Source organism: Colossoma macropomum, unplaced genomic scaffold (assembly GCF_904425465.1).
Source record: "Colossoma macropomum unplaced genomic scaffold, Colossoma_macropomum, whole genome shotgun sequence".
Taxonomy (NCBI): Eukaryota; Metazoa; Chordata; class Actinopteri; order Characiformes; family Serrasalmidae; genus Colossoma; species Colossoma macropomum.
The window spans coordinates 21768028-21782978 of record NW_023494804.1 but is presented as its reverse complement, the minus strand read 5'-3'; the positions used below and the strand labels follow the sequence as shown (position 1 = coordinate 21782978).

The 14951-nt window shown below is 38.4% G+C and overlaps 1 protein-coding gene across 7 annotated transcripts in view; it reads left to right on the top strand.

Moving 5' to 3' along the window:
• ptbp3 (polypyrimidine tract binding protein 3) overlaps positions 1–14689 on the top strand; it is a 97724-nt gene extending 83035 nt beyond the window's left edge. For all 7 annotated transcript variants that reach the window (XM_036595070.1, XM_036595072.1, XM_036595069.1 and 4 more), the window contains 5 exons: positions 606–639; positions 1706–1798; positions 2315–2531; positions 3313–3390; positions 6249–14689. In XM_036595070.1, the coding sequence (XP_036450963.1) occupies positions 606–639; positions 1706–1798; positions 2315–2531; positions 3313–3390; positions 6249–6381 (555 nt within the window). In that variant the 3' untranslated portion in view covers positions 6382–14689. The remainder of the gene's footprint in view (positions 1–605; positions 640–1705; positions 1799–2314; positions 2532–3312; positions 3391–6248) is intronic.
• Positions 14690–14951: the final 262 nt, after the last annotated feature.

Here is a 14951-nt window from a genome sequence, read left to right as displayed (position 1 = left end):
CTGTAACTCGAGTTAAAATATAACAGCAGTGTTAAAATGTTTTACGCTGTTCAGTGTTCGGGAAATGAATGTATTCTTTTATATTAAAAATGTTTAAGCATTTATAAACTATGATTTTGCTCAAATGCTCATGACCAACACATTCATTTTGGACTCGCTCGGGAGCGTTGGAGAAGCCTGAAAGACATTACAGAGTGGTAATTCTCCTCTCTACAAGTTCTCTGGCTGAATGCTCAATTCTTATTGGCAGTCACCACGTCGCATCGCTTCTTATTTGCATAAAGTTAAACTTTGCTCAACTTTGTCGTGTTGCCGACTCCGCCCACTTTGCGTCGCCTCCAGCCGCTTTGCCACGACGCTGACTGTGTGAGCGCAGGGTAGGACTGTTATGTATTGTCTGTTTTTTTTTTTATTTGTCACCCGTCTGTAGTTCTGGGTAGTTTTCAATGTGTGTGTAAGAATGAATGCATATTTCACAGCAGATCAATAAAACTCTGCATGCTGTTGTTCTGTCTGTATTCTAACAAACCCCTCACCCCTACTCTCGAAATGTTGATCAGTTGTCTCTGTGGTAGATAATAAGTATAATTCTCTCCTTTATGCAGAGTATATCACCACACGGCCTGTTCATCCTGTTTGGTAAGGTTTTATTACTCTCCTAAATTAGATTTGTGGAAGGTTGTTTTTATGAAGGCAGTGCAGGGCTGGGAGAAGAGATGGGGCTATTTCCTCACAAACACAGTCAGGAGATTACTTACAGATACAGAATGGCACCTTCCATCATATCAGAGTTACATACTGGTACACAAACACACGCTCGCTCTCGCACACACACCCACAGTTGTGTGCCGCTGTTATTGTCCTCACAATTTAATAACTGTCAGTAGCTGAACTAGCCAGACCTTAGTTTGAATGATGTTCCTGATAGACAGAAAAAGGCTTTATTTTCCTTGCTGTTGGTGCCAACCTGTGAACGCAATAAAACACACGAGACAAAGCGCGTTTGTTTGTTGGTGTTTGTGTACCAGATGTCCTCCCAAGTATAGTAACATGCAAAAAAAGGACTTGTGAAGTTCATTTTCTCATTGTGATTAACTTGCAGTTATTTAGTTACAGTATAAGTGGAGTCAGTTTAAGTCCTTATAAATATAGCATTACATGTTTGTGTTTGCTCTCTGTCTGCTCTCTCTATTTTCTCTTTCTTTCTCTTTCCTCTTCTTTCTCTCTCTTTTCTCTCTTACTCTTTCTCCATTTTTCTCTTTCGCTTTCTCCCTATTTTTGTGTATTCACCCTCTCTGTATTTTTCAATGTCTGTCTTGCTCTTCTTTCTTTCTTTCTTTCTTTCTTCTCTTTCTCTCACATTCTTTTTTTCCTTTCTTTCTTTCTTTCTTCTTCCACTCTCTCGCCCTTCTCTTTCTTTCTTCCTTTGTTTCTCTTTCTCCTTCTTTCTCTCTTTTCTCTCTTACTTTTTCTCCATTTTTCTCTTTCGCTTTCTCCTTATTTTTGTGTATTCACCCTCTCTGTATTTTTCAATGTCTCTCTTGCTCTCTTCATTTTTCTTTCTTTCTTTCTTCTCTTCCTCTCTCCTCTCTTTCTTTTTTCCTTTCTTTCTTCTTCCACTCTCTCGCCCCTCTCTTTCCTTTGTCTCTCTCTCTCTCTGTCTCTGTGTGCCCCTCCCTCTCTCTCTCTCTCTCTCTCTCTGTAGGAGTTTATGGGGACGTCCAAAGAGTTAAGATTCTGTTCAACAAGAAAGAGAATGCCTTAGTACAGATGGCGGATGCCACACAGGCCCAGCTCGGTATGTGGGATGCTTTTTAACTGAATGTGCTACATTTGCTGAGTCCTTTTGATCAGCTTCCACTATCGATCTGTTTTTTTAGGGGGGTATGTTTTCATGCCTAATGAAGCAACTGTCTGACTGTCTGTTAACATTGCGCACAGCAGCATGTGCTTTTGTGTACGAAAGGCTTTCTAAAAGTAAACAGTGGTCTACTATGTTTTTAACATCAGGGCTATAAGCCTTAGGGATTCACCGATGTGGGAATTGTGGGTAAATCCCCATATCTGATATTTTTATGTATCAGCCGATGGCCATACATAAAAATTTATATAATGACCACATGAAAATTTTTGATTTATCCAGATGCCCAAAGAAAGACTTAACTGGAACTCTGGTTGGTTAGGATGCTCACAGCACACAGGGCTCATTTACATTCTGAATCAGTATTGCAAATGGCAAAAACAGTGAATGAATTCTACATTATGCAGCTCTGTATTCAAACAGTGGAGTGATCAAATTATTATTTTTTATCAGCTATGAGCCATCTGAATGGTCAGCGGCTGCACGGCAGGGTGATCCGGGTGACCATCTCCAAGCACCAGACAGTCCAGCTGCCACGAGAGGGTCAGGAGGATCAGGGTTTGACCAAGGATTTCAGTGGCAGCCCATTACACCGCTTCAAAAAACCAGGCTCCAAAAACTTCCAGAACATCTTCCCACCCTCAGCCACCCTGCACCTCTCCAACATCCCGTGAGTTTTTCTTACACTCACACACGCACACACACACACACACACACACACACACACACACACACACACACACATTATATTTATGTTTATGTTTATACCTTGTTGGGATGTGGGGTCAATTAGTCAATCATATGTCCCATATGTTGTATAAATATATATCTACACACAACTAAGAGTATTAATTAATAATAAATTATATATAAGAGACAGCTGGCATTTGGCGTGTTTTTATATAAAAACTAAAACACTATATATATAGTGTTTTATTTTTTTTTAACACAATTTTAAAACAATTTAAAATGCTAGCTGCCATGTGAAAATAAATAGATCAATAGAAACTGTCCATAATTACTTAATAAATAATAAATGATTAAAATCTTGTTACCTTTACTTAATTTGATAGTTAAGAATGTACATGTAATATGTTAGATAACCATATGTCGTATTAACAAATGTGTGTATATAGATATGTGTGTGTGTGTGTGTGTGTGTGTGTGTATATCATCAACAGTTTTCTGAATTATCTCAAATTAATTTAATTTATCATGGCTATAATTCAGAAAATGTTGTATGCAATAATTAGCAGCTAAAGCAGCAGTTAAAATAATATTGAAGTAAATGTATTCTAATTATTCTAATACATGATAATCTTGTTCGTGTGTTTTGTAGCACTTATCACAGTCATAATCTTCTTTTATTTAAAGTGGTTGTTTTGCTGTGGTTCCACTGTTTACAGTTTTGTAAACTCTCTTTTTCTTTTTCTCTCTGCTCTCATGCTCAGGCCCTCTATTGCGGATGACATGCTGAAGGACCTGTTCTCGAGTGCGGGATACAAAGTCAAAGCATTCAAATTTTTCCAGTAAGTTCTCTTTAGCACCAGCTGTTTGTCACTGGTGACTCATGTTTAACAAGACAGTGAAGCTTTACACACAAACACACAGACTTACATAAACAGAGGTATATGCACCAGATCTGCTGAGGGTCTCTGCTTATGGAGCCAAAATCAGCAGTGCATATATTTAATTTAGTCAGTAGTTTATATACTCATAGCTGTTTTGCATATTCTGTTATGGCCTCTGAGGCAAAGTACTTAGCTTTGTGATAGCTTTGTGTACACATTTCTGATTAACCCAACTTTCTGATTAACCCATGAATGTTAATATGTGATATTTAAAATTCTAGTTTGTTCATGTGTTCTGTGAGCTTCCCTTGGCACGCATTTTCAAATCAGTACAAACACTGAATTTCTTGAATTTTCCTGAATTTTATCAAAACAAGAGAAAATTCAAATGTATTCTTAAATATATTCTTTATTCTTAAATTGCTTTGATTTGCCTGATCAAAAGCTATGGCACATTTTCTTGTTTTTTTTTTATATATGTTAAACTCAGACCAAACAAGTTGCACTACAATTTGCAGATAAATGCTATATTTAAGTGTCTTCTCTGTAGAGAACTTGTTTTCACTTAGAAAGTCAACTTAATATGTAATTTTAATGTTCAAACTTTTGCATGCGACTGTGTAGTAACTATAAATCACTTTAGACCGATCGGAACAAGTTGTGTGCTGTTTTCCCTCATTGTTTCCTTATTGTTTCCTTGTTAAACATGAATGTGTTAAGTATAACGGACAAGCCAAGCAAGGTTCAAACCAGTCAAGATGTAGTACACTTACAGCACAATTAGATGGCGGTAATAGACTTTGATCACAGGGGGGACACTTTGTATATACAGACTGTCGTGTTGCTTAATGTTTGGTCAAATGAAGGACTTTTGCTCGGCTAGTAGTTTCTAGTCCTGGTGATGTATCAGAAACTAGAATGATTAGTATTTTTTCCCAGTTTAAATACATCAAAATGTAACACATCAGCTAATTGTCGACCCCCTGAATCAGGTGTGTTAGATTAAGCTGAACCCTTAACTGTGTAGTACTGTGGGTCTTTAAGCCTGACATTAAAAGCACCCTACCAGGCGCACACCTCTTACTGTGATTACTGCAGCTGAGTGATCAACAGTGATAGTTACCAGTAATTATTACATTTCTTAATGCTTAATATTCAGGCTCATATTGCATATATAGTAGCACCTGTTCCAGGTTCGAGCCTTTGTTTACAGACCTACTGCTACCGTTTCTCTGTTAGAGACTGAAGTTAGCAGTTGCAGTAAGGCAGTGTTTCTCAGTTGTGATTTTGAAGAACCCCTACCCCTCATGACCTGACCTAACCTGAATCATGACCTGAATAAGACTACACTGGAAAAGAAAACCTTATTTTAGGCGAATGTCAGGGTGTTCTTAGACTGGGTTGATAATAACTGCTTCAGGACCACGATTCTTACTGTGTCTGTGCATATGGACCCAGTATTATACAATGACACATTTCTGCAAATTTTAATACACAATTATTACTTATTTACTGAATTTAACATAGTGAGGGATAACAATGTGGAAACATTTGGCCACCTTTTCTGTTACTACATAGTAATTCCGCCTTTGGCTGAAATCACAGCCTCCAAACATTTTTTCCAGCTAACATCCTTGCTATTCTTGATTTTCTTGATTTGATTTTTTTTCTACTTTTCCTTGCAGATGGCTTCTAGTTCATAAATATTCAAAAGTCATCTAGCAAGACCATCATGCAGATCTACCCATAGTTTTTTGCAATATTCAAGTCTGAATTTAAGACCTTAATCTTTTGTTTCTTGAAGATCAAGGTTAATTTTATGTACGTTTTACATGCTTGCATTGTAATAATAATAATGAATATAATTTATATAGCACACTTTCATGACAGCATCGACTCAAGGCACTTCCCACAAAAAATTATTTCAGAAAAAAACATCTAAAAGATGAAAAAGATTCATCTTAAGATTCTTCTTCAAAATAAAACTAAATTCAGAAAACACATCTAAAAAGAAAGGTTTTAAGATTTATTTTAAAAAGAGAGAAAGATCCAGGAAGCTCATTCCATAATCATGGACACAATACACTAAACTCATGGTCACCCATGTAGTGTAACTTTGAGCGTGGAGCTACCAGCAGGTTTGAGGACCCAGCCCTCAGTGAAACTGTTGCATGAATCTGAGGAAAAGAACCTGCAAATACACTGGAGCTTGGGCATGTAAACATTTACGAATGAAAAGTAAAGTTATCTTGTAATATCCAACCTCTTCTTCACGTTGTTCACTGACTCTAAGACATGAGCTTCCAGGATTTGTTGATATTTAGTAGAATCTTTTCTTCCCTCAATCCCTCTATTCCCATAACATTTCCTATGACACACAATCCCAAAGCATGTGTGTCTGCCTCACAACCCCGAAGCATAATAGATTCACACCAAGCTTAACAAGTGGCAAGGTGTTCTTTTCATCAAATGCTGCTTCTTTTTTTTTCTCTAAACATATCTTTGGTGATTTTAGCCAAAGAGTTTCATCAGATCATAGCACTTGTTTCTGGCTTGACTAGATATTTATCTGGATGTTTTGCATTCTTAACGACAGTGAAATTTACAGACAAAAAGTGTTTAGATTGTATGTTAAATTGTGGCTTAAAATGTGTAGAAATGTGTCATATTTAAGTTTTCTACATTAAGTTTGTAACATTAATGAATGTTAAGAATACAGTTACAGAGATGAGGTTTTCATGCATAGCTAATGACAAGTGATGTTACCTCTGTTGTTCAGTTTGGAGAAATTCTCTCATTGTGTTCCCTGACAACAGGAAGGACCGTAAGATGGCTTTGATCCAGCTGGGTTCGGTAGAGGAGGCCATCCAAGCGCTAATCGAACTCCACAACCACGACCTGGGCGAGAACCACCACCTACGAGTGTCCTTCTCCAAATCCACCATCTAACGCCCTTCCTCTCTGCCCTGCTCACTTCCTACTTACAGCGGCGGCCGGACTGGTTAATTATGAGTGACACCTGACCAATGAACTATGAACCTAAAGACAAGGAAAAAAAAGCAAAATAAAAAAAATTAAATAAAAAAAATAAACATAATCGGGTAGGTTTAGAGACTTTTAGGGATGAAAAAAGTTTAAAGAAGCTAGAGACTACTGTATAGCCTTCAGGTAGAGACTGAAGGTGTTTTTCTTTTTATTTTTTAAGACTTGTCCTGAATTCAGGGCTGGAGATGCGGGAGCTTCCGTAGCAAGGAAGCTGATTCCTCTGTTCTTAACAGCCATCACAGCACACACGTTTGAACGGTGACCTGTCGCAGCAGACTTGCACAGGAAGGACGTTTTCTGAACAGTTAAAGTGCTGAAAATGATTTCTGCTGCACCGACTGACTTTCGCTGAGAAAGTCGGAGATGGACACTCCTGTAGCCCAATAGCCTTGTTGCATTTGACCACTGGCACTATCTACCATAACTGTTGGCGGTTTCAACCAAGTGGGTGCGACATCATCCAGGCACGCTTCTTTGAATGTCTCTGATGTCATCACAAGGTGCTGCTGGATAAGAAGCCCTGTAGCGACATTTCTTACCAACGGGCTGACCCTAAAATTTTGAGTAGCAGTAAAATATGGGTGTGATGGACAAAATGACAGGCTCCCTTTCAAGACTCAGCTGGTTCAGCTTACCTCCTGCTCGGTCTTTGAACTGAAGACAGGCAACGTGAGGAGAGTTTTTGACCTTCGTATGTGTTTACTGCCCAGACAGTACGGATCTGTGAATAGATGGTGAATGGTGAGTGGTAATGCTTTTGATTTCGCCTGTGAATTGGGGGGATATATTTTTTGTTTGTTTTTTGTTTGTTTGTTTGTTTTCTTTTCACAAACGGACAAGGCTGTTATGGGCCCACCTCACCTGGACGGCTGTCTTGATGCATTCACGCACGACTGACTGCGTGGGATGCTGACCATGACTGTCAGCGGCTGAGCCGGAGAGAACCGTTTTTACAAAACAGAAAGAAAAACACAAAACAAGCAAACGAAGAAAAAAAAAACATGCACGACCATTCCAGGAAAGCATGGCCAGCTGTTGTCAATCTTACTGGAACACTCCAATCAGCAGTGCCCAGCTGTCAGGAGGCCCCGCCCTCCTCTTCAGTGGAATTTTGAATGTGAATGATGTAGCCCCCTGACGATGCTTTCTTGTTGGGAATTGATTAATGCTCCATTCGGTTCCCCCCTTTTAGCCTAATTCGATTCTCAGAACCAAACGCATTTCCTTTTTTTTCTCTCTCTCTTTTCTGTCTTGTGACACGATGGCAAGTAATCTCTAGGAGCGAGTCTTGCCGGGTCTCTTTCCATAGAGCTAGACTGAGTAGAACAGACCTGTTTGGAGACTCCGTTCTGCTGATTCTGTTTCTATGGTTTCCTCTCCCTCCTTGGCTGTGAGGCCTGGTCTTCTTCTTAAAGGGATCCTGCAGCAGTAATGGCTCTTATTCTGTCACTGTACAGCAGCCACTCTCTTTTGCCTTGCTGTCCCACACTAAATGCCTCCACATCTGAATGAAACCAAAAAACCCAGAAAATTAGCAAGGGAGAGAGAGAGATCGAGAGAGAGAAGGTGTGTCCTTGTGGAACTGGGAGCTGTCCCTGCTGAAACTACCACTGCGTTACAGAAGTGCTCATAATACATTGAAATGTGCTGTAACGCTGTTATAACGCATTATATTGTGACACGACTTCAGTAGGGATGCTTAGCTCTCATTGTGTGTGTGTGTGTGTGTGTGTGTGTGTGTGTGTGTGTGTGTGTGAGTGTGTGTGCGCGCGCATAGTGCTGTTCAAACAAGTGGCTGAAATCTGTAAAACATCAGGACCATAGGACAGGGGTGCGAAATCCTGCTGCCAGAGAACTAACAGCCTCCAGATTTGAGACTTAACCCTGATCTACTACACCTGCTCCTGAAGATGGACTGGGCCAGGAGTATTGAGCACTATTTGAACTGGTTCGGCTTTACCACAGGAGGTTCTGGAATGGGATTTGACTGGCTGATTCATACGAGCTAAAGTATCTGTGTAGTTCCCTAAAATTATCACATATAGTTGGATTGAAACATTATAGCTGATAGGTCATAAAAAACAGGACAGAATCATGGATGTGAACCCAAAGTAAAGAATAAAATTGGGCAAAGAAGCTCTGAAATTTTCAGATATATGTATATGCATAAAACAATTCTGAACCCGATTGCGGTTCAGGTAAAATCTGTGCACACTGTAGATTCATACTTCATTAAAATCACAGGTCTCCTCAGTAATCCCATAAATCACAGAACCTCCTCTGGTCAAACTAATCCAGCTCAAAAGAGGTTGAGACTAAAGTGCAGGCTGATAGACGTCCAGCAGCAGGTTGACCACTCCGGCTCTCTAGTGCATAACTTTGTGCAAACAGGCAAGGTGCTGTGTCGTGCTGCCAAGGTCTAGCCTTAACATTCCAAGGAGGGTCACTGCAGACCCACTAGAGGGCGCTGCTCCTGTTCCTGACTCAATGTTGTGCCTGTTTGAGTCCTGTATTAGAAAAGATCTCACAAGCAAGATCAGCTCAACATACAACGAAGATACAGAAATGCAAGGCAAGGGACAGTGTCTTTATTTTCCTTCTTTTTTTTCCTTCTGCTAATTTTACCTGAAGCGATTCCACACTTCGCTAACACTTCTCAAAAGAAATTGAAAGAATTTTTTTGAAGTTTACAGTCTTAAAGCAAAACTATTCAGGTCTATATATCTTAAGGATTGTCAAGATTTTTTGGAAAAAAAAGAAGTTACTTATTTTTGGTAATTTGTTCTTTTTTATGGAGAGAAACAGAAAAAAAAACAAATTTGAAACCTCATTGGGTTTTTGTACCACTATAATCATTCAAAAAAAATCATGGTGAAAAAAAAAAATCATATTTACTGTGTATTTACTTAATTTTTCTTATTATGTGCCTTATAATGTGTTTATAATCAAATAGGTTTTAGAAATATTACCTAAGATATCTTAAGTACTATTTTGTGGGTTGGTGAGAGGGTTGATTTTATTTGATCTTTTATTTTCTCGTAGGGTTTTTTTTAGATGTGTATTTTTGTGGGGACTCAGTTACTGTGTGGTCTTTATTCGAATCTTAAGTTAACGTTTGGTGCTTTGAATGCACGTTGGAGAAATGAAAGGTTACATCTGAAAAGCTCTGTGTGCTGTGGGTCTCCTCACTTGTGTGAATGCTGAGAAAAAGAAGGGTCTTGCGTAGTTTAAGATGAATTTCAGAGGCTTTTAAACCTTTATTCTGTCTCCAGAACAAAGTGCTAGCCTTAGGAGGTTGTGTTGGACGTTGTGGACCGCTGGCTTGACATGACGAAATGGCATGAAATGAACACAGCAATGCCGCGAGCATCTAAAACGGTCTTTTCAAAGAGAACTGTCTATTTTATTGATCAGACTTTTAAATACCTTTCTTAATTTTTAACATTCGGCCCTTTATCTGCTGTAGTTACGGCAGCCTTAATGTTTCCCCAGCATTCAGATTCACATCAGCATGATTATATTGGTGATTATTTTCAAATGAGCAGCAGCCCATTAAGTGACTCAGTAATGATTTATTCTCACGGGTTTGCATCATAAATGCATGTTCATGTGGAAATAATTGCTTGTGCAGAAATTATTAACGTGTCACTTGATTACAGTCGCATAAGGCTGCCTTTTATATGAGCTCCAATTGGACTGGCTATGAGATTAGTTCCTGATACTCTAAAGCCTGTTATTATTACAAAGCTTGAACATGAATGTCATGCACAAGCGCTACTGCATTATGAATCAGTTTATTATGTGCTGTATATGTAAATTATAAAACATATGGCTTAACCCTCAAAAGCCCAGAGCTGTTACTAGTGTCTCACTGTGCTATTTAAGTGTAATTGTGTAATAACATAATTTATTAGTTTTGTAATGACTTATGTTAACGTTCTCTTCACACCGTGTATTGACAGTTTAGATGAAATGATGACGAAAACAAAATTGTAAAGATTTATGTAAATGTTCATTTTTCCCACTAAAACAAGACCTTACACATAATAGTGACTTTTCATCAAATTCAAATCATAATAAAACATATCCTGATGTTCTTACAAACACCTCTGTGGATCAACAGAACTTCTTCACTTGTTCAATCATCTACAAGTGAGAACCATGACTAGTACAGGCCATCAGATTGGGCCATGAATATCAAAACCCACCTTTACAGTAATGGTAATATCTGGTAATACCCCTCTATGGGATTTCTAATACAATGTTAGCACTAAGCTAATGGTCATGTACATTAACTTTTTTTTGGCCATTGTAGGTTAAACATAGACATTTGCAACAAACATTAACATATATTTTATCTTGTGTGACTCTTTTAGTAAAGAGTCCTGGAGATTTCTGACTGAAATCTGGTAGAATACTGATGGTATTCAGAGTCAGTGATGTATCTACCACTTAGACCTAGACTGATGTTTTTCTCACACCTACTGTAAATCAAAACCTGATTGGTTGATTCCTTTGTCACTTCCTAATTACATTAGTAGCTAATCTAACATGCAACGCCCTCAGTCCTAACTAATGGGAGCTCATCTTGCTGTATATACCTAGACCCCACTGAGAAAACAGTGATTGCACAATATTTCATTGGCTGTTCTGGGATTTTAACTCTGTTTAAAACCAAAACTTAAAGAAATGAGAGTATTACCACAACATCGCCCCCACTGTTCATATTAAATTACTGCATGCTTTTGGTATCCCCAGCACTAGCTTTGATTTCTAAGGCCTAACTGATCAGGCTAAATTGACCAACCTGAACCCTGTCCAGAAAAGCCTAAACGGTTGATGAGATGTTGTCATCCTACGCTCAAAAAGAGAAACCCACAGCATCCAGTGCAGCTTTTCAGGTTTGCCTTCAGTAGTGCTGTTTTTGAGCATAGCTGTCTGAGACCTCCCCTATGTGTGTGTGTGTATGTGTGATTGTGTGTCTGTGTGGTTTTTGGAATTTTATCTTATTTACTGTATCTTATAATGAATTCATTTTAGGGGGTTTGGCCTGTTTTGTGCTCTGTAGTGATATTTTTTGTTCTTGTTTTTCTTATTTTGTAAGGATGTGAAAACTGGCTAGGTGGTGGTCAGTCTGTCTGTCTGCATGGGCAGAGTCACCCTTTCAGAAAAGTCGTATGTATTTTACATGTGAAGCGTCTAAAAACCATGTGACCGCAAGTAAACACACGTAATTTCGTGAATAAAATGTGATAAAATGTGATGTTCTGAAACAGCTCATGATCACACGTTTTTGCATGTGATAACACCTTTTCTCCTTTATGTTATCATGTTTTTCACGTTATCGCGTTCTTCCGCGTGTGATCAGACTTTTTTTTACATAATCACTTTTTTCACGTGATTACCCAGTTTTCACATGAATCTTTCACATTTGATCAGTTTTTTTTTTCCATTTTTAATCACGTTTTTCTAAGTGATCACATGTTTTTCCACATACGTGTGAAAAATAACATGCTAGGCGTCTAAAAAACAAATACGATTATTCACATGTGAAGTAAATGTGTTTTTTCTGTAAGGGCAGCTGTTCTCCTCCAGCGTTAAAGAGCGAGAGACAGAGAGAGGGTGAGTGAGTGAGAGACTGAGAGCAAGAGCTTTGTTCTGATCACTAAACACCAGTGCTGGTGAGTGTGTGTATCAGTGTGTGTGTTGAATGCTGTTAAAGTGGCGGAGTGATACGCTCTCGCTCCTCTGCTGGCTGGGTGCGGGTACCATTGTCTGCTTTGGCTCTAAAGCTTTTCATTTACAAACAGGAGAAAAAGCCAGACTTCATAAACACACGGCACTAAAGCAGTTCACTCTGAAAACGTTTGTTCATACCGTCAGACTGCATCTCGAGGCTGTATTTTTCTTTCTTTTTACTTTATTTTACTGTTTTCCTCGACTAAATCATTCTCGATCCTGTCTTGACTCAGGCAACATTGTCCCGCCATGATGTAAGACAATTTCCTGTTGGTATCAGCCTGTCACTCAAAAACGGTTTGAAACATCTTACTTTCAAGGTTTTTTTTTATGGGTTTTATACTGAGAAACTCACAAATAACGCAGGACCAAAGTTTATGTGCCTTTCATCTAGCTTATTTGTATCTTTTTCTTTCTGGATGTATATCAGAACCTTCTTTTTCTTTCGTGTTGTTTCTTTTTGCATTGTTGTTACAAAGTCTGGTTTCCACTGAAGCGAATGTGTCTTATGTTATCGGTTTGTTTCCCCTAAAACAGAAGGTCAAGCCATATCTGCCCCACTAACTGGCTACTATTATGATATTGAATGTTTTTTTTCCTTTTTGCCCTTGTTGATCTGATTGAACAAACCTGCATGAAAGCTACGCTGTGTATTTCATTGACGGCTCACTCGACCTATAGCCTTGGTTGCTAGGGTTAGGTTAGTAATTCGGAATGAAAAGGACCATGACCGATTAGATCATCATCTCATCTTAATACAAATTCAGTTAAGAAAGCTTTATTTCAAATGTGCAAGATGTAATGATTAATTTATTAATGAAAAACCAAAGGAATTTGACGAAAATTAGACTAGTGGGGCACTGTTGAGCTGAAAAATTGCTTTAAAGCAGAGAAGTCGAACCTTTTAATTAAAGTACGGGTGCAATGGCTGTTTTGTGCTCTTTGCAGTTTTATCCTAGTTTGTGGGTGGGATGCTAATAGTGAAGTCACCTGCTGCAATACTGTATAAGATTTTTAGTGAAACAAATGCAGATCGCTCAGTGACAGACTGGCTAGTAAAGATGACTGGCAGTAAAAGATTAGACACAGTATATGCTTGATTTGCCTTCCAGTCATAAGAAATGAATATGCATTTTATATGTTATTTGACTAAGCAGATGACTTATGGACTGTAGGCAACGAGTGTGACTTGATCTAACTAACCCTAGATCAAGTCACATTAGTAACATGACTGGCTAATGTAATGCTAACCTAGATCAACTTACATTAGTAACATAGCGCAAGTTACGCAGTGTAACAAACCTAATTCTAACTTAGATCAAGTTACGTTAGTAACAACTTATGTTAGTTACAATTTATGTTAGTAACATAATGTAAGTCCCATCAATAACATAAGGTAACGCGTGTTGCGTTACGCTAGATCGAGTTACATTAGTAACATAACTAACCTAACTCTAACCTAGATCAGGTTATGTTAGTAACACAGCTAGCGTGGTGGTGAGCTACATCAAGTTACATTTGTAACATATCTAACGTAACACTAACCTAGATCAAGTTACTTTAGTAACAGCTTGAACCAGGAATTCCATTGGCTGAACTATTTAACTAAACAAATCACATGCAAAATAACTTCCGTTGCACTCATACTTTAAACCTTGGCGTTAAAGTAATGTTTCTTAACTTCAGAATTTCAGCCATCTTGACTTTTCTATTTTCTCCTTTTCTCGTCTAAACGATCTGGGCTACAATTACGTAATTGAATGAATTTGCATAAAGGGAGGGACTAAACTCAGTGAGCCGATTGAGGTGGAGCTCAGGCACAGCACACATACAGAAGTGCCTGCATGGACCTCAGAATGCTTGACATGCCTTGATATACCTAATTTATAGCTTGTATGAATGTTCCACTACCAAAAGGAAACAAGTGCTGTAAATAATGTGTTCCCTTTGTTTTGTTTTTATTTAACCTGGCCAAAAAAAAAAGAGAAAAGAAAAAAAAAGGTTTTCCGGGAACAAGATTACAAACACAGATAATGAACTGGTTTTTATATTTATGAACATCAACAGAAAAAAACACAATTTGTCTTCTGTATTTTGATATCATACCAGTACCAGCTTTCATTTGTAAAGCCGTTTATGTGACGTTGCGGGGAAACGGGGAGAAAGGACGAGCGGATTCAGTTTATGAGTTTGATGTAATAAAATGCAAATAGAAGATAACTATTAAAGAAACATATTTTCTAATTTTTGCAGTGCATGGTTGATTGGAAGTTTTTTGTTTTGTTTCGTATTTTGTAGGAGGCGTTTGTTTTTATGCTTATTACTATTATGCATAATCATTATTAGAGTTACAACTATTATTATCATTATTATTATTCTTATTATTACCAAGCCAGAGTCTCTGCTGACTTTTTTCCTAATCAAACTTTAATTGTAGCATGCCTTGAATAAATGTCATGACATCTGTACTTTCCTCAGTCCTGTCTCTTCGTCTCTTTCCCTTTGGGTTTGTGTCAGATGCCGTAGGCCTGGACCCACGTCCAGCACTGCACAGCTGGTCCTGGAACTGACTGGGTCAGTGAAAGCACTCTAAGCTGAGTCATTTTCATCCATCCAGTGTGTTCAAAGAGCAGTGTACTGGAGTGGAGTCCAGGCTCTAACTGTAACGCTGTCTTTCTCTTGCTTTTTCTCTAACTGCTACAGCCTCTAACTCGCAGCAGTGGCCAGTCTTAGGC